This window comes from Telmatherina bonti (genome assembly GCF_933228915.1).
Source record: "Telmatherina bonti genome assembly, chromosome: 8".
NCBI classification, from domain to species: Eukaryota; Metazoa; Chordata; class Actinopteri; order Atheriniformes; family Telmatherinidae; genus Telmatherina; species Telmatherina bonti.
In genome coordinates, this window is record NC_136626.1 from 36,577,567 (window position 1) to 36,598,977 (window position 21,411).

Consider the following 21,411-nt stretch of genomic DNA (forward strand, 5'->3'; position numbering starts at 1 on the left):
CATTGGGCTACAGCTGTGTCACTCCAAAACTCACCAGCCAATCGGAATCGAAAATCTTCCCAATAGGAAAGCGTGTTACCGTGGCAACCTATGGAAAAAAGCCTTCTCGCTATGAAACACAGTTTGCTTGTTTCTCTGCAGAAATACATCCGATCTGCACCTAAATTGTAAGTATTTATATTTGGTAGGTCCTTAACACGCTGAAACATGTATTGTAGGGGATGGGGGAGGGGGGGGGGGTCTTCTTTTGTCCCTGATGACCTGAAAGGACCGTAAATTAAAGCGACCTATCAGGGTTCAGGAAGGGATGATGATGGTGAAAATCGAGCGCTGCTGAAGCAAAACACACGTGGTCTTCTTCATGAGCGCACCTGCCAAGTTGCTGCCATGTGATTGGCTGATCAGACGTGTGTGAACAGGTGGAGCTGAGAAGGTGGTGGGTGAGTGTATGAACGATGCAGGAACACACCTCCTTGGTGTACTTCAGGTTCTCCTTCTCGCAGATGTCCAGCAGACGCTGCTCTTGGATCTGATTGGCTAAAGGTTTGAAACGAAACTTGGAGCATCTGGAGGTCAGAGGCTCGATGATTCTGGAGAAGACGGAGCGGCACGTTAAGGTTCAGACCAGGTGACGTGAGTTGTGGGTGCGGGGTGGGTCAGCTGACCTGCTGATGTAGTTACAGATGAGGCAGAAGCGGGTGGTGCGGGACTCTTTCTCCATGGAGCGCCTGAGGGCCGCCTGCGCCGGTCCCGTCATCGAGTCCGCCTCATCCAGGATGATGATCTTGAAGGGAGGACACGGCTTCCCACTGGAGAGACAGAAAGCGAGTGACTGGAAGCTCTGGGACGGGACAGGATACCAGCAGGGTGGCAGAAAACGTCTCCTCACTCTGGACGACTCCCCGACACGGTGAGCTGAGCGAAGTTCTTCACTTTCTCTCTGATGACCTGGATGCCTCGTTCGTCCGAGGCGTTCAGCTCCAGCACCCTCTGTCTGTACAGGTCCGGACTGGGGGGGGGGGGGGCACAGGCAGAGAAAACTGGATTTAATAAGTAAAATCTGAGAAGGTTTGCACTTTGGTCAGATGCACCTCATTCAGCCCGCCATCAGGACGCGACCTGGACGTTTCTGATGCGATGAGGACCGGGACAGTGCAGCTCAGCAGCAGCTAGCCTGCATCTAGAGGGTCTTTAATATCTGGAAACCACTGAGGGGAAGAGCTGCAGGCTTCATTAGGCCGTCTGTAGACTCCGACGTCGCATAGAAAACATGCGTCTCCCAGACTCGATGACGGTGAAGAGAAAAGGGAGGAAAGTTTGAAGTCTTCTTTTCTTTCTTTCATCCATTTTCTAAAGCGATTTGTCCAGTTAAAGGTCAGAGGTAACTGGAGTCTATCCCAGCTGGGCGAGAGGCAGGTACACCTGGTCTTCACCAGATAGAGATGGAGGCTAATTCATCACTCTGCTGTGCATTTTCTATTCTACTCTACTTACATCTGAGAGAGAGGAAAACAACGAGGTTCTACTCGGACCGCAGGGAGTCCGGTTGGACTCGGCTGCTGCTGTGTCGAGTTACAGGCAGCGTTTTTATTTCCTTTCCTACAATTTTCAATTTGTTTGATGTTAAGATCAGGATTCGATCACACAGAACCGACCTCGGTTTAAACACACGCAGATTATTCAGTGCTGGGTGTGTTAAAGAGCTGGAGCTGCTCGATTATGACAAAACTTATAATCACGATTATTTTGACTGAAATTGAGATCTTGATTATTTAACACAATTATCCAGTATATTAAAACAACGCTGCGCGTCGTGGTGTTCTAGACTCCGTGTCGTGCATTATAACCGTTTAATGGACGGTTCAGAGTTGTTTAATCTGCTTTTACCGCTTATATAGGAACTATTTTACGTTGGCCTGGATGTACGTTTTATACCAAACAACCGCTGTCAGGCTGCAGCACGTTTCTCTCATTCACCTGTTAAAAGACGGCTGATCTGAACCAGCTGGTTAACGCGTTGCTATGGTAACGCCCCGTAACGGAGGGATATTACAGTGTTTAACTGGCCGAACTATGTATAGGAAAATAATGCAGCCAGTTGTCACTGACAATGGTATAAACTATGTTTAGGTGAACTTCCACAACCTACTGCAGTTATTCTACATTGACCTGCAGCCGGAGCCGACTGAGACTGGCCGCCTGGGAGTGCTTTAGGACGGGAGAGGCTCCCGCTGCTCCTTCCTTACAGTAACTGCAGAACAATATGTGCCTTCAAGTCAGTCGCCAAAACACCAGAAAAGTCTCTAATAACTCCAGTAAAAGTTGCTAGATTTGTCGCTTTTAACAAAAAAAGTCTCCAGATTTAGCGAGAAAGTCTCCAAGCTGGCAACAGTGTCTGAATGAAAGCAAAGCGGCTGTGGGAGGAGTTTACAGCACAGCGCTGCAACGCCAGAGACGCTCGATTAGCAGCTGAAGACAGCAGGAGAGGAAACTGCAGAGAGAAAAATAATCACACCCTTTTATTTTTATCATCGTTTTATCAAACTCAGATCGTACTGAGATTAAAATACGATTAATCGCCCAGACCCATCAAGCGCTGGAACAAGGCGGAGGTGGGAGGGTTTGTAGTGGAAGTATGGTCAGTACGTCACATCTCTGCTTTGCAAGCCGGTTTGTACATTTATCTGTTTTCTCTGGACATTTCCCCTTTTTCCTAAACGCTGCATCTTTTCTTCTACTTCCGACACAAACAGGTTATTGTCGAGGAAAGAGCCGTACTCAATGATTTTCACCAATAAACGCATTTCAAACTAAATCCAGCAACTTTCTGGCTCCCAGAGGAGCTAAAACGATCAACAGTTCACTCACCCGAAAAGCTCCCTGGCAGCTGCTAAGATGGTGGACGTCTTGCCCGTCCCAGGAGGGCCGTAGAAGAGCAGGTTGGGAAGCTGCAAGCACAACATCCAGGTTTTACTGTCAATCCCAAGAACATATTAGCAATAAATCGGGCAGAGGGGAGCCTGCATGTCCTGAGGGGACGCTTCCAGCTGGATCCGTTCAGGACTCATGGGCCAGGTGGAGACCGATGTGTCTGGCGGTTCTGTCCTCTGAGGACATGGAGGATGTTTACATCTTTGGATTATTGGTGATCAGGATTCTGCTGATTGGCGCTGGCGTGGTTCTGATCTACCTCATGACCCGTGAGATTCTGGCAACTGGCAGGCTGCCTGCAACGGTATGGGGCCAGCTAGCAGTGCACAGATTCGACCGGACTCGACCGTAAGCAGGACACCAGTTTAGCCCAGACTGGTCATTTTTCGTCGGTCCCGGAGCTGGTACGCAGAATCGACAACATGGAGAAGATGTCTGCTAGGATCAGTGGAAATTGACCCCCCCATTCGGCTGTTTGGAGCTGCCTGTCTGAGACCGGCTATGGACTCAAGGCAGAGGGCAAATTGTTTTCCTTGCCTGGAACCCAAACAACAATCATATCTGGATTCAGCTTCCCAACGGCCTGGCCGGTGCAACCCCCCTGAGAACAGAAGACATGATGCTCTGTCCCCCTCCTCATCCACCCCCGGTCCCCTCCCACATAACTCACCACCTCCCTGGACTTTGTGAGTCTTGTTTGAGTTTGTGCTTCAGCGTATCTAGTGGCACGGCCCGGAGTTACATGACCTTTTTTCCTCTCTACCCCCACCCCATGATCCTAATGTGTCTCTGTTCTTATCCGTTATAAGGCGGCGCCGGTAAAAATGGCAGGGCCTAAGCTTCAGTTTGGATTTGTAAATCTGTCATAAATGTTACGTGTCTGTATGTCAAACCTTGGATGAGCTGGCTTGAAACTTTACTTTCACCTCGGGGATGAATAAAGTATCTTTGATTTGATTTGACCTGCATAAATAAAGCTGGCCAGGTCTGGCTGCATTAATGAGACAAGATGGCGAGCAAGGGTTTGTAAAACACTCCTCCTTACATCGGCTCCTTCCAAAGACTTCTTCAGCACAGCAACAACCTCCTCCTGGAACGCCACCTCATCAACACACTTTGGTCGGCTGGAGTTTGAAAATGAAAGAACAAAACAGACGTGTCAACATTTCTTCATGTGTTTCTTTAACCAGACAGACGAACCAGTATGATCCATTATCTCTGCAATAATCTACAGCATGACCATTATTTCCCAGTAAACACGGAGCTGCAGGCTCGTTCTTTCTGCTCTATACATTCTTGTACTGTTACGACTTTCTCCATTTTAATAAGCCAAAAATAAGGGGAAAAAAACGTCTATTCCTTCATCTTCCCAACCGCTTAGTCCAACTAAAGGTTATGGGAGAACTGGAGCATATCCCAGCAACCACTGGGCGAGAAGCAGGGACACCCGGACAGGTCCATTAAAAAAGATAACAGAAACAAAACCCAAAATTACTAAAGTTTATCATCATTTTATGGAAGATTTATTTGTAAAATAAACAAGAATTAGGCAAAAAATTTAAGTAAAACCAGTGGAAAAAAGCAGTGGTGTCCAAGAAGAATCATTCAATCCAAAGTACGACACTAGATTCAGGAAATTTTCCTCAATATTCCCAGGAATAAAACACAGATGTAGCTGTTTTTCCTTCAGTCTAGATTGCACAACTTTTGACAGATTTATTTTAAGGTGATGTGTGAGAGTGTGGCTTATTTACATCTAAACGACTGGGACATCTGCTGCGATGGACTGGCGAGCTATCCAGGGTGTTCCATGCCTTTCGCCCACAGACTGCTGGGATAGACTCCAGCTTCCCCACAACCCTTCAGACTAAGCGGTTAGGATGAATGAATGAATGAATGGATGAACTGGGACATCTGGTCTTTCTGTCTCTGACAGCATGCGGTTGCCTCTTGCTTTACTGGAAATTAAAACACCGTTCATTTGTCTTCGACTTCAAGACATCTCTTGAAAGAGGCAAAAATGAGAAATTTAATAGAACAATTGATTCATTTTTTGCAAGTAGAAAATTTGACGACTTGACTTCAGTTAAGAGAAATCCACATTTAAATGAATGAATGAGTTTATTATTTTGTCTATAGATTAGGGGAAAATCAAATCGAAAAATCGGAAATGGGATTTTTTTTCTTCACAATTTTAAAAGAGATTTTTTTGTTAAAAAAATCTATTTTATTTACAAATAAATCAAAATGAATCCATTATAAACATTTTTTTATTTTTATTGTTTTTATCTATCTTTTTACTTGTCTTCTTGGGCATTACAGCTGCAGAATGACGGCCTGGCTACAGTGTTGTTTTTCCTCATTGAAATGAAAAAAAATGACTAGCAAAATTTTTTTAAAATATATTTTCTTTTCTCTTTTCTCTACAAAAATCTGCAATATTGGAGAGTCGTGAGAATCGCAATTTAAATCAAATCGGCACCCAAAAAATTGGAATCAAATCAGGACAAAAGCATATCGTCACAGCCGTATGATAGATATTGTCTATATTGTCCTGCACACTTAAAGTGCTGTTGGAGCCTCTTCACTCCGAGCTCCAACCAACTTACTGCTCACCTGTTGTGTGATTCAGACTTACTATTTCTCGACCCAGGGAACAGCTTTAGCCTTCTTCTCTCCGCTTGGTCCTGCTTTGGTCTTGTCCTTCTGAAGTTTGCTTGTTTGGACAGTTGCTCCTTTCAGAAAGGCCTGCATGGCTCCTCCTAGTTTAACACCAGTAAAGAGATGAAGAGTCCAGTACCAGTTAACACCAGTAAAGAGATGAAGAGTCCAGTACCAGTTAATACCAGTAAAGAGATGAAGAGTCCAGTACCAGTTAACACCAGTAAAGAGATGAAGAGTCCAGTACCAGTTAATACCAGTAAAGAGATGAAGAGTCCAGTACCAGTTAATACCAGTAAAGAGATGAAGAGTCCAGTACCAGTTAATACCAGTAAAGAGATGAAGAGTCCAGTACCAGTTAATACCAGTAAAGAGATGAAGAGTCCAGTACCAGGGGCACTGGAAAGAAGTAATGCTTATCTACAGCTGTTCCAGTAAATAACACTTCCAACCCAGATCTAAAGCAGCTCATAGTTTCTAAGTCATTTATACATTTTCAGCATTAATGTGTTAATAAAATGGAAAATACTTTATTAATCCCCAAAGGGAAATTCAATATTGTAGTATATAATAATAATAACTAGAGGAGGTCTTGTTCCGGAGGCTGATGGCTGCTGGCAGGAATGATCTTCTGTATCTTTCAGTCTTACATCGGACCTGAAGAAGCCTCTCACTGAACACACTTTGTTGTTTCATCACTGTGTTGTGGAGAGGGTGTGAAGAATCCTCCATCATCTTCATCAGCTTGTGCAGCATTCTTCTTTGGACAATCAGCTCCAGCGGCTCCAGAGTTACTCCAAGCACAGAAGCAGCTTTCTGGATCAGTTTGTTGATTCTCTTCAAGTCTCTGGTTCTGATGCTACTACCCCAGCAAATGCTGCAAAGCTGACTGCACTCTCCACAACAGACTTATAGAAGATATGCAACATCTTGGTGCAGACGTTAAACCATCTCAGCTTCCTTCTTGTAGATGTAGTCAGTGTTGCATTTCCAGTCCAGTTTGTTGTCCAGCTGAACTCCAAGATACTTGTATTCCTCCACCACCTCCACCTCCTCTCCCAGGATGGAAACAGTGCTTTGTTTATTCTCCTTCCTCCTGAAGTCAACAATCATCTCTTTTGTTTTGCTGCTATTTAATATGAGATGATTGTCACCGCACCATTTAACAAACTGACTGACCAGTTCTCTGTACTCTGCTTCTTGTCCATCCCTGATACACCCCACAACTGCAGAATCATCAGAGTATTTCTGCAGATGACAGGACTCAGAGTTGTACTGCAAGTCTGAGGAGTACAGTGTGAAGAGGAATGGTGAGAGTGTGCTTATAGCATAACTAATGAAGCCATGTGGCCTAACTATTGCTAACCTGTTCACCTCCTGCACCAGCGCGAACCTTTTCTGGTGTTTCTAAAGAAGGACGCATGCGTACTAACCTTATAACGTATCCGTTGTACACACAGGCGCGTGGTGAAATGTGCAAGGTTCCGAGTTATTTAATAAATAAATGTTAAGATTATTCTTTAACTGAGGATAAACTGTGATAATAACACAACTAGACCCTCTGTCTTCCCGCTCTGGCAGTGAACGTAAGTTCCGCTGACAACCCCGCTTAGCCCTCCAATCAGAAGGTACGTTTGATTTATTGCGTCATTGCGTAACGACGAGGAGACGTAATCAGTGGGTTCGTCCCATTTCATGCCCGCGGTAACGTACGGGTTTAAAACGGTGGGCGGAGTTTAGACTCAGGATTAAACGGTGGGCGGAGTTTAGACTCAGCTTTAAACGGTGGGCGGAGTTTATACTCAGTTTTAAACCGGGCGAATAGCTGAAGTACCAGCTGGATGATCCTCGAGGTGAAAACACCCCTTTTAAGCACACCCAGTCCTCAGCCCCCCCCCCGTGCCTGTTTTAGACATGATCCTCCTCCATTATTGAACTTTCTCATCAAGTTCCTTTATTTCATCCAGGTGTGTTAAAGTAGGGTTGCCTATAAACATGCAGAGCAGAGGAGGGGTGGCTGAGGACCGGTAGTTAGAAACACTGCATTAGGGGAACAACCAAATCAGTGTGCAGATTAAATTATATAATGTCCCAACACAATAAATAATGTTGGTGTGAAGCTTTTACTTTCTTTCAGTGGATAACCTTGCAGTAAAATGATTCCTGAACAAACATCTTCTCATTTTATGATTCTGTCCAGGTGCTCTACGCCGTAGCTATCTTCCAATCCAACTCCTCGACAATCTGTTGCCCTTATTTGTTAAAACCTCAATGCACTTATGAAGCAACACTGAGAGTTTTTAAAATATTTAGGGGTAAATTATACCTAATTTTATTCTGGAGGAATGATTCCTCCTCCCAATGTCTTATTCAGGAAGATTTTTTATTAATTTCTATTTTCTTAAACAAGGGGACATACATTTTTTTCGAGTTAAAGAAAGAAAAGATGGATGTTCTGCCCGCAGCAGAACATCCATCTTGTATTGTCTTGTATTGGGCTGTTGTATTGTCATATGCTGCACACAGTACTCATGTTCAGGTCAGAGCCTGCTGTAACACACCTGATCTGCAGCAGCAGCTTACACACCACAAGATGTTGAATTTCCTGCACAGACTGCAGTTTCTACATCATGCTCTCTTCCAGACTGATAAAGATGAGAAGTCTGTTTAGGAGGTGTTTCACGTGGAAATCCTCCCATTTTTACTCTTGTTTGACTCTGATATTCAGAGTAATCTTGTGTTTTACCAGGCAGCTGCAGGGCCCCTGATGATGATGAATATCTGGCAGAGGCTGTAATTGCCTGCAGGCTGAAGATAAGTGGGTGGAAGGGCAGAGATGAGCACAGATGTCTCAGGATATAATGGCCATCTCCGCTGCAGTCTCCAGAGTCCCAGAGGAATATTCAGCCCCGGAGGGATGCTGCTCGCCTGCCACTGCCTGCACTCATCAAGACATGGACCAGGACTTCAGCGCCTCAGGTTTCACCAGAAAGACGATGAACCGCTGAGGTGAAGCTGGTGTTTGATCCTGTGTCTCTGTAATTAGATCATTTTCTCAGTAATTAGTTCATTTTCTCTGTAATTAGATAATTTTTATCAATGCTTCATCGTAAACAAGCAACTAACAAATATATTCATATTAAAATAATGGCCCAAGTTATTAGAAAAAGTTGAAAAAAAGACTTGTATGCCATTCTTTTAAGAGGATGAAGTTTATAAAATAAAAATGCATATTTATAGCTATGATTATATTTATGTTATTATCTACAGAAATAAAACAGCTATTACTACAGTTACTACTACTACTACTAATAATACTAGTACTGCAGTTGGATTGTGATAATAATCACTGCTAGAACATCATTCATGATGTTTATCTTTGTTTGGGTGTTCAGGGTGTTTTAGCGTTGTTACATAAATGTGTTGAAACTGATGTGTTAACGTCTGTCTTTTGTTTTAATGTTAACTAGGTTATGTTCTTCTGGTAATGCAGGAGGAAAGGCTGCTGTTTTCCTGGAAGGACCTCGGATCCCTGCCACTGAAAGATGTTACTGAACGTTTCAGTTTGTTTACACTTGAGTACATTTTTAGTTTATCTGTTATTTTCTTGGTGAAAGCAATGAGCTGGTTTTGATCTCAGTTTGTACATTTATTGTTTAAATGTTTCCTAAACAGATGGATGAAGAGGCTCTGATCCGTGAGCAGCTGCGATCCAGGCACCAGGATTTCTTTCATGCCATATGAACCCCCACCCATGCTTGCATCCATGCATCCATCCTCAGCTCTGTGACTCTCCTCCCCCCTGCAGGCAGGTACGGCACTCGCCTTATTTATTCTCCCTCTTTGTGACTCAGCTTCTTTATGAGAGCAAAGAGCATCATCAAAGCGGTGTTTTCCCTCTACATGGAAACAACTCCATCAGCGCTTTTATCTTTTTATGTATTTGTTAAAGATGTTTTTCTGTGTTTTTCCACTTGGACACGTGGAGCATCATGAAAAAGGATGGATATGACTGTCTGGATGGCTAATCAATGCTAATCAACGCATTGCTGTCTTCTTAAAATTTAGTGTTTTTGCTTTTTCTGATAACTGAAAAAAAACACAAATATTTTCCATCGCAGGCTGATGCTTATGATACTTTTCATTTTGGGTAGTTTTTCTCTCTGAAACAAGATTATTTCCTTCCCAGGCTCATATTCGGTCCTTGTTATCCTTCTTTCTGAGCAGGATCAGACAGGAGTGTGAAGGTAGAGTTAGTCTGAGAGGAATAAGAAAAGGAAAAGAGGAGAAAAGTGGTGGGGAAAGTGAGGGGGGATATTGAGGGGAGGAAGGTGACGACAGGAGGCGTGGTCGCAGAGGAAAAGAGAGAAAACTGGATGCTACCCACACCCTGAGATGCTGTGCTGGCTGAGAGAGGACGAGATGTCGGTTCAGGAGCTGCTACAACGAGTGCAGTGTGTCATCACACACGTCGGTAAGTCATCACGTTTCCTTTTCACACTCTGAATGTCTGCTTCTCCTCCAAGAGGTTTGGATGCAACAGAGATCTTCTCTGAGTGTTCCTCTAAAAATATACAGAAATCCAGCTTTTCATTTTTAATACAATATGCTGCTGCTGATGTGTGTGTGTGTGTGTGTGTGTGTGAGTGAGATGAAGCTGTGAGGTGAAGCAGATGAGAAGGATGCAGGAAATGGCCATCCTCTCATCAGCACCACTACAGAGGACGGATGCAGAGGAGCGACAGAATGAACACATTCAGGGAAAAAATGCTAATAAAGGAACGTAAGCACCAACAAACCAGCTGGATTTGATTTGTCTTGTTCATCTGAGGCTATTTTTTTATAAATTAAAAAGATAAAATGACTCATAGATGAAGTCATCCACAGAAATCCCTGTCCTTGTCATCTCCCCCTCCCCTTTCCCTCCAGTTCTGCTCTCATCCGGGGAATTTCAGGCTGACAGGGAAATAGGTTAATGTGCCATGCTGGAGACGACATGCTTTCTCCTTACTACGCTGAAGGAGAGCCCGTTTCTATGACTACAGAAATTTCAGGATGTGCTGCTTTTTCTACCCTCAAGCAAACACGCTAAACATAAGAATGAACATCTCTGCCTGGAAATCTGCATTTCAGATTCAGAATCCAGTAAAATCAAATGCTTCGCACTGATTGATGCATCTTTTTCTATTTAAAAGATGCATGATTGATAATAGTGATAAAGATTGAGTCTGTACCACTTATACACACATTAACCGGGAAACACGAGGCACACACCCTCCATTTCTGACGCCCAGAGGTCATCACTGTATAATCTGCAATGCTCAGTACAATGCATTGATTTCAGGGTTGAAGCCTGCAGACATGCAACTTTCTCACGTTTCTAAGCATAAATATACATTTTGGAATTTATCTATTTGTTCATAAACATAAAGGCAGCATTACTTCAATGATAATATCAATGTGAGACTTTTTATTCCCTTTGGGTAAACCTAAACTCACTTATAGAGGAAGAGGGATTTAACAAGTCAAGGTTGGTCTGAGTATTTAATACAGTGTCAGAGGAGAATGGACAGACTGGTTGGAGATGATGGAAAGACAACAGGAAGTCCAGTAAGCACTGGTTCCAACCAAGATCTGCAGAACATCATCTCTGAACACACAACACGTCCAGCCTGGAAGCAGATGGTCTCCAGCAGCAGAAGACCACAGCGGGTTCCCTCCTGTCAGTAAGAACAGGAAACTGAGGCTACAATTCACACAGACTCACCAGAACTGGACAATAGAAGATGGAGAAACGTTGCTGGTCTGATGAGTCTCCAGTTCAGCTCCACATTCACATGGTAGGATCAGAATCTGCTGGAAACATCATGACAACATGGATCCATCCTGCCGTCAGGATCAACGCTTCAGGCTGCTGCTGGTGGAATGGTGGGGGGAGGTTTTCTGGTCCCACTTTGGTCCCCTTAGTACCAACATGACATGGTTTAACCTCCACAGCCTACCTGAGTCCTGCTGCTGACCATGTCCATCCCTTTCTGAGCACAGTGGAGCATCTTCTGATGGAAACTTCCAGCAGGATGATGCACCATGTCACAAAGCTCACATCATCTCCACCATGACGATGAGTTCACTGTCCTCCAACGGCTCCACAGTCACCAGATCTACATCCAGCAGAGCAGCTTTGGGATGAGGTGGAACGGGAGATTCTCATGGTGATGAGGTGGAACGGGAGATTCTCATCATGATGAGGTGGAACGGGAGATTCTCATCATGATGAGGTGGAACGGGAGATTCTCATGGTGATGAGGTGGAACGGGAGATTCTCATCATGATGAGGTGGAACGGGAGATTCTCATCATGATGTGGTGGAACGGGAGATTCTCATGGTGATGAGGTGGAACGGAAGATTCTCATCATGATGAGGTGGAACGGGAGATTCTCATCATGATGAGGTGGAACGGGAGATTCTCATCATGATGAGGTGGAACGGAAGATTCTCATCATGATGAGGTGGAACGGGAGATTCTCATCATGATGTGGTGGAACGGAAGATTCTCATCATGATGAGGTGGAACGGGAGATTCTCATCATGATGTGGTGGAACGGGAGATTCTCATCATGATGAGGTGGAACGGGAGATTCTCATGGTGATGAGGTGGAACGGGAGATTCTCATCATGATGTGGTGGAACAGGAGATTCTCATGGTGATGAGGTGGAACGGGAGATTCTCATCATGATGTGGTGGAACAGGAGATTCTCATCATGATGAGGTGGAACGGGAGATTCTCATCATGATGTGGTGGAACGGGAGATTCTCATGGTGATGAGGTGGAACGGGAGATTCTCATGGTGATGAGGTGGAACGGGAGATTCTCATCATGATGAGGTGGAACGGGAGATTCTCATGGTGATGAGGTGGAACGGGAGATACTCATGGTGATGAGGTGGAACGGGAGATTCTCATCATGATGAGGTGGAACGGGAGATTCTCATCATGATGTGGTGGAACGGGAGATTCTCATCATGATGAGGTGGAACGGGAGATTCTCATCATGATGAGGTGGAACGGGAGATTCTCATCATGATGAGGTGGAACGGGAGATTCTCATGGTGATGAGGTGGAACGGGAGATTCTCATCATGATGAGGTGGAACGGGAGATACTCATGGTGATGAGGTGGAACGGGAGATTCTCATCATGATGAGGTGGAACGGGAGATTCTCATCATGATGAGGTGGAACGGGAGATTCTCATCATGATGAGGTGGAACGGGAGATTCTCATGGTGATGAGGTGGAACGGGAGATTCTCATGGTGATGAGGTGGAACGGGAGATTCTCATGGTGATGAGGTGGAACGGGAGATTCTCATGGTGATGAGGTGGAACGGGAGATTCTCATGGTGATGAGGTGGAACGGGAGATTCTCATGGTGATGAGGTGGAACGGGAGATTCTCATCATGATGTGGTGGAACGGGAGATTCTCATGGTGATGAGGTGGAACGGGAGATTCTCATCATGATGAGGTGGAACGGGAGATTCTCATGGTGATGAGGTGGAACGGGAGATTCTCATCATGATGTGGTGGAACAGGAGATTCTCATCATGATGAGGTGGAACGGGAGATTCTCATCATGATGTGGTGGAACGGGAGATTCTCATGGTGATGAGGTGGAACGGGAGATTCTCATGGTGATGAGGTGGAACGGGAGATTCTCATCATGATGAGGTGGAACGGGAGATTCTCATGGTGATGAGGTGGAACGGGAGATACTCATGGTGATGAGGTGGAACGGGAGATTCTCATCATGATGAGGTGGAACGGGAGATTCTCATCATGATGTGGTGGAACGGGAGATTCTCATCATGATGTGGTGGAACGGGAGATTCTCATCGTGATGAGGTGGAACGGGAGATTCTCATGGTGATGAGGTGGAACGGGAGATTCTCATGGTGATGAGGTGGAACGGGAGATTCTCATGGTGATGAGGTGGAACGGGAGATTCTCATGGTGATGAGGTGGAACGGGAGATTCTCATGGTGATGAGGTGGAACGGGAGATTCTCATCATGATGAGCAGCTTCTGTGTGATGCTTCATGTCAGTACGGAGCAAAATCTCTGAGGAATGTTTGCAATACCTTGTTGAACATGTGACACCATTCTGGAAGAAAAAAGAGGTCCAACCTGTTACTGGAAGGTGATAAAATGTTTACTGAGCGTATACAACTTCTGAGTATTCAGGTACAGCATGTTATAACTATAGTTACTTGCTGATAGTTACTTTACACTTGCCAGTTTACCAGTATTCCCAGTGATCTCCACTGACTCTCCCTGCCAGCTCCAAAACAACTTCCAGCCTTTCTTGTAATGATGTGGGAGCTGTATTTCTTCCCCAGCCCCTTCCTGTCCATCGTATGGGAACAGGGAAACAGTGGTGGGGTCATCACATCCTTTGGAAAGTATTTGTTTTGGTCAGCTGGACAGAGCCAACGCTGTTCAGTCCTGCTCATTACACTTCAGCAGAACAATATAACTGATTTTGTGATGTACCAATTTCACCGTTAGACTAATGACCAATGAGCTGAGTACTGAGGTTATCGACTGATCACATGACCCATAGCGCGCTGACAGCGTGAGGATCCACCATTACAGCATCACCACCTGCCTGATAATGGGTTTGGAATCAATCTGATCTCACAGAAATACGTTATAAAACTGGTGTCTCGATGTTTATTTAAGTAGTCCAAACACACAGTTGTTCATAATTAAATGATAGGATAAGAGCAATGAAGAAGAAGGATATAGAACACAACATGGTTGTTCTGGACAGGTTTCCAGAACCCTGAAACCGACACCATCTGGACCTGCAGTTGAGTCCTGATTCACTTTTTCCAGTTGTTTGTCCACCTGAACACAGGAGACAGACAGGCTAGAGGTGGAGGTAGAAGATGTCTCAGGAGACAGACAGGCTGGAGGTGGAGGTAGTTGATGTATCAGGAGACAGACAGGCTAGAGGTGGAGGTAGAGGACTTGTCAGGAGACAGACGGGCTAGAGGTGGAGGTAGAGGACTTGTCAGGAGACAGAGAGGCTAGAGGTGGAGGTAGAAGATGTCTCAGGAGACAGACAGGCTAGAGGTGGAGGCAGAGGACTTGTCAGGAGACAGACAGACTGGAGGTGGAGGTAGAAGATGTCTCAGGAGACAGACAGGCTAGAGGTGGAGGTAGAGGACTTGTCAGGAGACAGACGGGCTAGAGGTGGAGGTAGAAGATGTCTCAGGAGACAGAGAGGCTAGAGGTGGAGGTAGAAGATGTCTCAGGAGACAGACAGACTGGAGGTGGAAGTAGTTGATGTATCAGGAGACAGACAGACTGGAGGTGGAGGAAGAAGATGTCTCAGGAGACAGACAGGCTAGAGGTGGAGGCAGAGGACTTGTCAGGAGACAGACAGACTGGAGGTGGAGGTAGAGGACTTGTCAGGAGACAGACAGGCTAGAGGTGGAGGTAGTTGATGTATCAGGAGACAGACAGACTGGAGGTGGAGGTAGAGGACTTGTCAGGAGACAGACAGGCTAGAGGTGGAGGTAGAAGATGTCTCAGGAGACAGACAGACTGGAGGTGGAGGTAGTTGATGTATCAGGAGACAGACAGACTGGAGGTGGAGGCAGAGGACTTGTCAGGAGACAGACAGGCTAGAGGTGGAGGTAGAGGACTTGTCAGGAGACAGACAGGCTAGAGGTGGAGGTAGAGGACTTGTCAGGAGACAGACAGGCTAGAGGTGGAGGTAGAGGACTTGTCATGAGACAGAGAGGCTGGAGGTGGAGGTAGAGGACTTGTCAGGAGACAGACAGGCTAGAGGTGGAGGTAGAGGACTTGTCAGGAGACAGACAGGCTAGAGGTGGAGGTAGAAGATGTCTCAGGAGACAGAGAGGCTAGAGGTGGAGGTAGAGGACTTGTCAGGAGACAGACAGGCTAGAGGTGGAAGTAGAGGACTTGTCAGGAGACAGACAGGCTAGAGGTGGAGGTAGAGGACTTGTCAGGAGACAGACAGGCTGGAGGTGGAGGTAGAAGATGTCTCAGGAGACAGACAGACTGGAGGTGGAGGTAGTTGATGTATCAGGAGACAGACAGACTGGAGGTGGAGGTAGAGTACTTGTCAGGAGACAGACAGGCTAGAGGTGGAGGTAGAGGACTTGTCAGGAGACAGACAGGCTAGAGGTGGAGGTAGAGGACTTGTCAGGAGACAGACAGACTGGAGGTGGAGGTAGAGGACTTGTCATGAGACAGACAGGCTAGAGGTGGAGGCAGAGGACTTGTCAGGAGACAGACAGGCTAGAGGTGGAGGTAGAAGATGTCTCAGGAGACAGAGAGGCTAGAGGTGGAGGTAGAGGACTTGTCAGGAGACAGACAGGCTAGAGGTGGAGGTAGAGGACTTGTCAGGAGACAGAGAGGCTAGAGGTGGAGGTAGAGGACTTGTCAGGAGACAGACAGACTGGAGGTGGAGGCAGAGGACTTGTCAGGAGACAGAGAGGCTAGAGGTGGAGGTAGAGGACTTGTCAGGAGACAGACGGGCTAGAGGTGGAGGTAGAGGACTTGTCAGGAGACAGACAGGCTAGAGGTGGAGGTAGAAGATGTCTCAGGAGACAGACAGGCTAGAGGTGGAGGCAGAGGACTTGTCAGGAGACAGAGAGGCTAGAGGTGGAGGTAGAGGACTTGTCAGGAGACAGACGGGCTAGAGGTGGAGGTAGAGGACTTGACAGGAGACAGACAGGCTGGAGGTGGAGGTAGAGGACTTGTCAGGAGACAGACGGGCTAGAGGTGGAGGTAGAGGACTTGTCATGAGACAGACAGACTGGAGGTGGAGGCAGAGGACTTGTCAGGAGACAGAGAGGCTAGAGGTGGAGGTAGAGGACTTGTCAGGAGACAGACGGGCTAGAGGTGGAGGTAGAGGACTTGACAGGAGACAGACAGGCTGGAGGTGGAGGTAGAGGACTTGTCAGGAGACAGACGGGCTAGAGGTGGAGGTAGAGGACTTGTCAGGAGACAGACAGACTGGAGGTGGAGGCAGAGGACTTGTCAGGAGACAGAGAGGCTAGAGGTGGAGGAAGAAGATGTCTCAGGAGACAGAGAGGCTAGAGGTGGAGGTAGAGGACTTGTCAGGAGACAGACAGACTGGAGTGGGAGGCAGAGGACTTGTCAGGAGACAGAGAGGCTAGAGGTGGAGGCAGAGGACTTGTCAGGAGACAGAGAGGCTAGAGGTGGAGGTAGAGGACTTGTCAGGAGACAGACGGGCTAGAGGTGGAGGTAGAGGACTTGTCAGGAGACAGACAGGCTAGAGGTGGAGGTAGAAGATGTCTCAGGAGACAGACAGGCTAGAGGTGGAGGCAGAGGACTTGTCAGGAGACAGAGAGGCTAGAGGTGGAGGTAGAGGACTTGTCAGGAGACAGACGGGCTAGAGGTGGAGGTAGAGGACTTGTCAGGAGACAGACAGGCTGGAGGTGGAGGTAGAGGACTTGTCAGGAGACAGACAGGCTAGAGGTGGAGGTAGAGGACTTGTCAGGAGACAGACAGGCTAGAGGTGGAGGTAGAAGATGTCTCAGGAGACAGAGAGGCTAGAGGTGGAGGTAGAGGACTTGTCAGGAGACAGACAGGCTAGAGGTGGAGGTAGAGGACTTGTCAGGAGACAGACAGGCTAGAGGTGGAGGTAGAGGACTTGTCAGGAGACAGACAGACTGGAGGTGGAGGCAGAGGACTTGTCAGGAGACAGAGAGGCTAGAGGTGGAGGCAGAGGACTTGTCAGGAGACAGACGGGCTAGAGGTGGAGGTAGAGGACTTGTCAGGAGATAGACAGGCTAGAGGTGGAGGTAGAAGATGTCTCAGGAGACAGACAGGCTAGAGGTGGAGGCAGAGGACTTGTCAGGAGACAGACAGACTGGAGGTGGAGGTAGAAGATGTCTCAGGAGACAGACAGGCTAGAGGTGGAGGCAGAGGACTTGTCAGGAGACAGACAGGCTAGAGGTGGAGGCAGAGGACTTGTCAGGAGACAGACAGGCTAGAGGTGGAGGTAGAGGACTTGTCAGGAGACAGAGAGGCTAGAGGTGGAGATAGAAGATGTCTCAGGAGACAGACAGGCTAGAGGTGGAGGCAGAGGACTTGTCAGGAGACAGACAGACTGGAGGTGGAGGTAGAAGATGTCTCAGGAGACAGACAGGCTAGAGGTGGAGGCAGAGGACTTGTCAGGAGACAGACAGGCTGGAGGTGGAGGTAGAGGACTTGTCAGGAGACAGACGGTCTAGAGATGGAGGTAGAGGACTTGTCAGGAGACAGACAGGCTAGAGGTGGAGGTAGAAGATGTCTCAGGAGACAGACAGGCTAGAGGTGGAGGCAGAGGACTTGTCAGGAGACAGACAGGCTAGAGGTGGAGGTAGAGGACTTGTCAGGAGACAGACAGACTGGAGGTGGAGGCAGAGGACTTGTCAGGAGACAGAGAGGCTAGAGGTGGAGGCAGAGGACTTGTCAGGAGACAGAGAGGCTAGAGGTGGAGGCAGAGGACTTGTCAGGAGACAGACGGGCTAGAGGTGGAGGTAGAGGACTTGTCAGGAGACAGACAGGCTAGAGGTGGAGGTAGAAGATGTCTCAGGAGACAGACAGGCTAGAGGTGGAGGCAGAGGACTTGTCAGGAGACAGACAGACTGGAGGTGGAGGTAGAAGATGTCTCAGGAGACAGACAGGCTAGAGGTGGAGGCAGAGGACTTGTCAGGAGACAGACAGGCTAGAGGTGGAGGTAGAGGACTTGTCAGGAGACAGACGGGCTAGAGGTGGAGGTAGAGGACTTGTCAGGAGACAGAGAGGCTAGAGGTGGAGGTAGAAGATGTCTCAGGAGACAGACAGGCTAGAGGTGGAGGCAGAGGACTTGTCAGGAGACAGACAGACTGGAGGTGGAGGTAGAAGATGTCTCAGGAGACAGACAGGCTAGAGGTGGAGGCAGAGGACTTGTCAGGAGACAGACAGGCTGGAGGTGGAGGTAGAGGACTTGTCAGGAGACAGACGGTCTAGAGATGGAGGTAGAGGACTTGTCAGGAGACAGACAGGCTAGAGGTGGAGGTAGAAGATGTCTCAGGAGACAGACAGGCTAGAGGTGGAGGCAGAGGACTTGTCAGGAGACAGACAGACTGGAGGTGGAGGTAGAGGACTTGTCAGGAGACAGACAGACTGGAGGTGGAGGTAGAGGACTTGTCAGGAGACAGACAGGCTAGAGGTGGAGGTAGAGGACTTGTCAGGAGACAGACAGGCTAGAGGTGGAGGTAGAAGATGTCTCAGGAGACAGACAGGCTAGAGGTGGAGGCAGAGGACTTGTCAGGAGACAGACAGACTGGAGGTGGAGGTAGAGGACCACTCAGGAGACAGACAGACTGGAGGTGGAGGTAGAGGACTTGTCAGGAGACAGACAGACTGGAGGTGGAGGTAGAGGACTTGTCAGGAGACAGACAGACTGGAGGTGGAGGTAGAGGACTTGTCAGGAGACAGACAGACTGGAGGTGGAGGTAGAGGACTTGTCAGGAGACAGACAGGCTAGAGGTGGAGGTAGAGGACTTGTCAGGAGACAGACAGGCTGGAGGTGGAGGTAGAGGACTTGTCAGGAGACAGACGGTCTAGAGATGGAGGTAGAGGACTTGTCAGGAGACAGACAGACTGGAGGTGGAGGTAGAGGACTTGTCAGGAGACAGACAGACTGGAGGTGGAGGTAGAGGACTTGTCAGGAGACAGACAGACTGGAGGTGGAGGTAGAGGACTTGTCAGGAGACAGACAGACTGGAGGTGGAGGTAGAGGACTTGTCAGGAGACAGACAGACTGGAGGTGGAGGTAGAGGACTTGTCAGGAGACAGACAGACTGGAGGTGGAGGTAGAGGACTTGTCAGGAGACAGACAGACTGGAGGTGGAGGTAGAGGACCACTCAGGAGACAGACAGACTGGAGGTGGAGGTAGAGGACCACTCAGGACTGAATGATGTGAGTTAATCGTGTTGGAAAAGGGATGCATCTAAAAGCTGCATCTCTCCAGGACCGGACTTGGACAGTCCTGCTGCAGGGTTTGAGGTCCATGTGAGGATAACGCAGAATGCTGTTCTGAACCAAAACGGTTGAAGCTCTGCTCTGACCCCATGTTGCTCTGCTGGAGCTTGTTTTCCAGCTGTTTTCTGTCCACCATGTCTGCCTTCATCAACTCCCTCTGTTCCCACATCAAAGCTGTCTTCTTCATGTTCAGGAGCTTTTCCAGGTTGTTGGTAAATTCTTCTTCTATCACATCACCTGCAGACAGATAATCCCAGTAAAGTCAGTGTTATCATGCATTTTAAGGTTGTCGTTTTTAATATGTAATATCCTAATAAATGGTACAATTATGCCACCTGCTGATGGAAACATGTAGCCAACCTGCTTTGTCTCTTTCCTGGTGAAACATACACTGCAGGAATATTATAGTGGGCTATATTTGATCAGAAAACAACTTATGGCTGGTTTTAGGGTCATGTTTAAGTGTTTTCTCTGACAGACAGTACAGGATTTATTTTATTTATTTTCCTGTGAGATGCTGTCTGCAGGTGATGCAGTGAGGCTGACTGTTTCCCTGAACCGTCTGACAGAAAACTGTCCCTTGTTTATCCTGAAACACACGTGGAATTGAACTCTTTCTGGTAATAAACTCAGAACTTTGCTGTGATAGTGATAGTACTGGTGTTTCTGTGTCACACACAGTCCAGCCTCTCCCTGCTGTCCAGCTGTTAGAAGGAGTGGAGTCATCTGTCGACAATGTGACATCAAGCTGATTTTTTGGTTATTACTTAAAAATGTGAAACACATGGTGTACTGACAGATAAAACAAAGTGGGTGTGATCATAATTAAAGTGGGAGTATTGTAATATGATAATACTTTAGAGTGGAGCAGAAGTCCTGAAATGCTCCAGTCTATAAAAACAAACAAACAAACAAACAAACAAACAAATAAACAAAAAAAAAGAGGTTTTGCTAGATCTTGTGACTTTTTTTTACTGTCCAGACCAGGACTTCAGTCTGAGCCAAGTACAGAAAAAGGCTGTTTCTATTCATTTCCCTGCAGTACTTAATAATTTTAGAACTTATTTGCTGTATTTTTTGTTCAGTTTGTAGGATTCATAACCTTTCGCCTGGGTTTGGGTCTGACTAATGCTGAAGTACAAGTTGACTCAGTACAACGTCCCCACATCTTCTAGCTGAGAAAACACACCTAAATCATCATCCTCCATAAACTGTGCTTCAGAATTTGGTTATGAAGTTTGCATTGGTATGGTGGCCAAACATGTCCATTTGGTCTGGACTGATCAAAAGACAGATCCCAGAAGTGATGTGGTTTGTTCAGATGCAGCTTTGGAAACAGAAACTGGGCAGCCATGTTCTTTTTCAGAAGGAGGAGACTTCATTTTGTATCCCTTCCTAAAAAGTCAGACTTGTTTAGTCGCATTTGGACAAACAGCTGAACTCTGCAGACCAGTCGGTGGTCGTGGCTCAGGAGGAAGAGCTGTCGTCTTTCAACTGGAAGGTTGGGAGATGGACTCCAGGCTTCCCCTGACCGTGTGTGTCCTAGGATAAGACACTGAGCCCCAAGTTGCCCTATCGGGGTATGAGAATGTGTGTGTGTGTGTGTGTGTGTGTGTGTGTGTGTGAATGTGACAAGTAGTGTAAGGTGCTTTGAGTCAGCATGACTGAAAAAAGTTGTATGAGTACAAGTCCGTTTACCAAATTACTAAAACCTCCACTTTTATAGAGAAAGTCACACTTCCTAAAGT

General features: G+C 46.9%; 2 protein-coding genes across 2 annotated transcripts in view; one reads left to right on the forward strand and one right to left on the reverse strand.

Moving 5' to 3' along the window:
- Window positions 1-7,166, reverse strand: part of rfc4 (replication factor C (activator 1) 4) — a 10,534-nt gene extending 3,368 nt beyond the window's left edge. Inside the window, exons 1-7 of the mRNA XM_079244966.1 lie at window positions 7,026-7,166; window positions 5,570-5,693; window positions 3,977-4,055; window positions 2,869-2,948; window positions 890-1,009; window positions 666-809; window positions 470-590 (exon numbers count right to left, since the gene is read on the reverse strand). Coding sequence (XP_079101092.1) covers window positions 470-590; window positions 666-809; window positions 890-1,009; window positions 2,869-2,948; window positions 3,977-4,055; window positions 5,570-5,685 — 660 coding nt within the window. The 5' untranslated portion in view covers window positions 5,686-5,693; window positions 7,026-7,166. The remainder of the gene's footprint in view (window positions 1-469; window positions 591-665; window positions 810-889; window positions 1,010-2,868; window positions 2,949-3,976; window positions 4,056-5,569; window positions 5,694-7,025) is intronic.
- A 2,818-nt stretch (window positions 7,167-9,984) lies between these two features.
- The window catches only part of mcf2l2 (MCF.2 cell line derived transforming sequence-like 2), a gene marked incomplete at its 3' end in the record, with an annotated part of 78,419 nt that continues 66,992 nt past the window's right edge, over window positions 9,985-21,411 (forward strand). Inside the window, exon 1 of the mRNA XM_079245126.1 lies at window positions 9,985-10,066. Coding sequence (XP_079101252.1) covers window positions 9,988-10,066 — 79 coding nt within the window. The 5' untranslated portion in view covers window positions 9,985-9,987. The remainder of the gene's footprint in view (window positions 10,067-21,411) is intronic.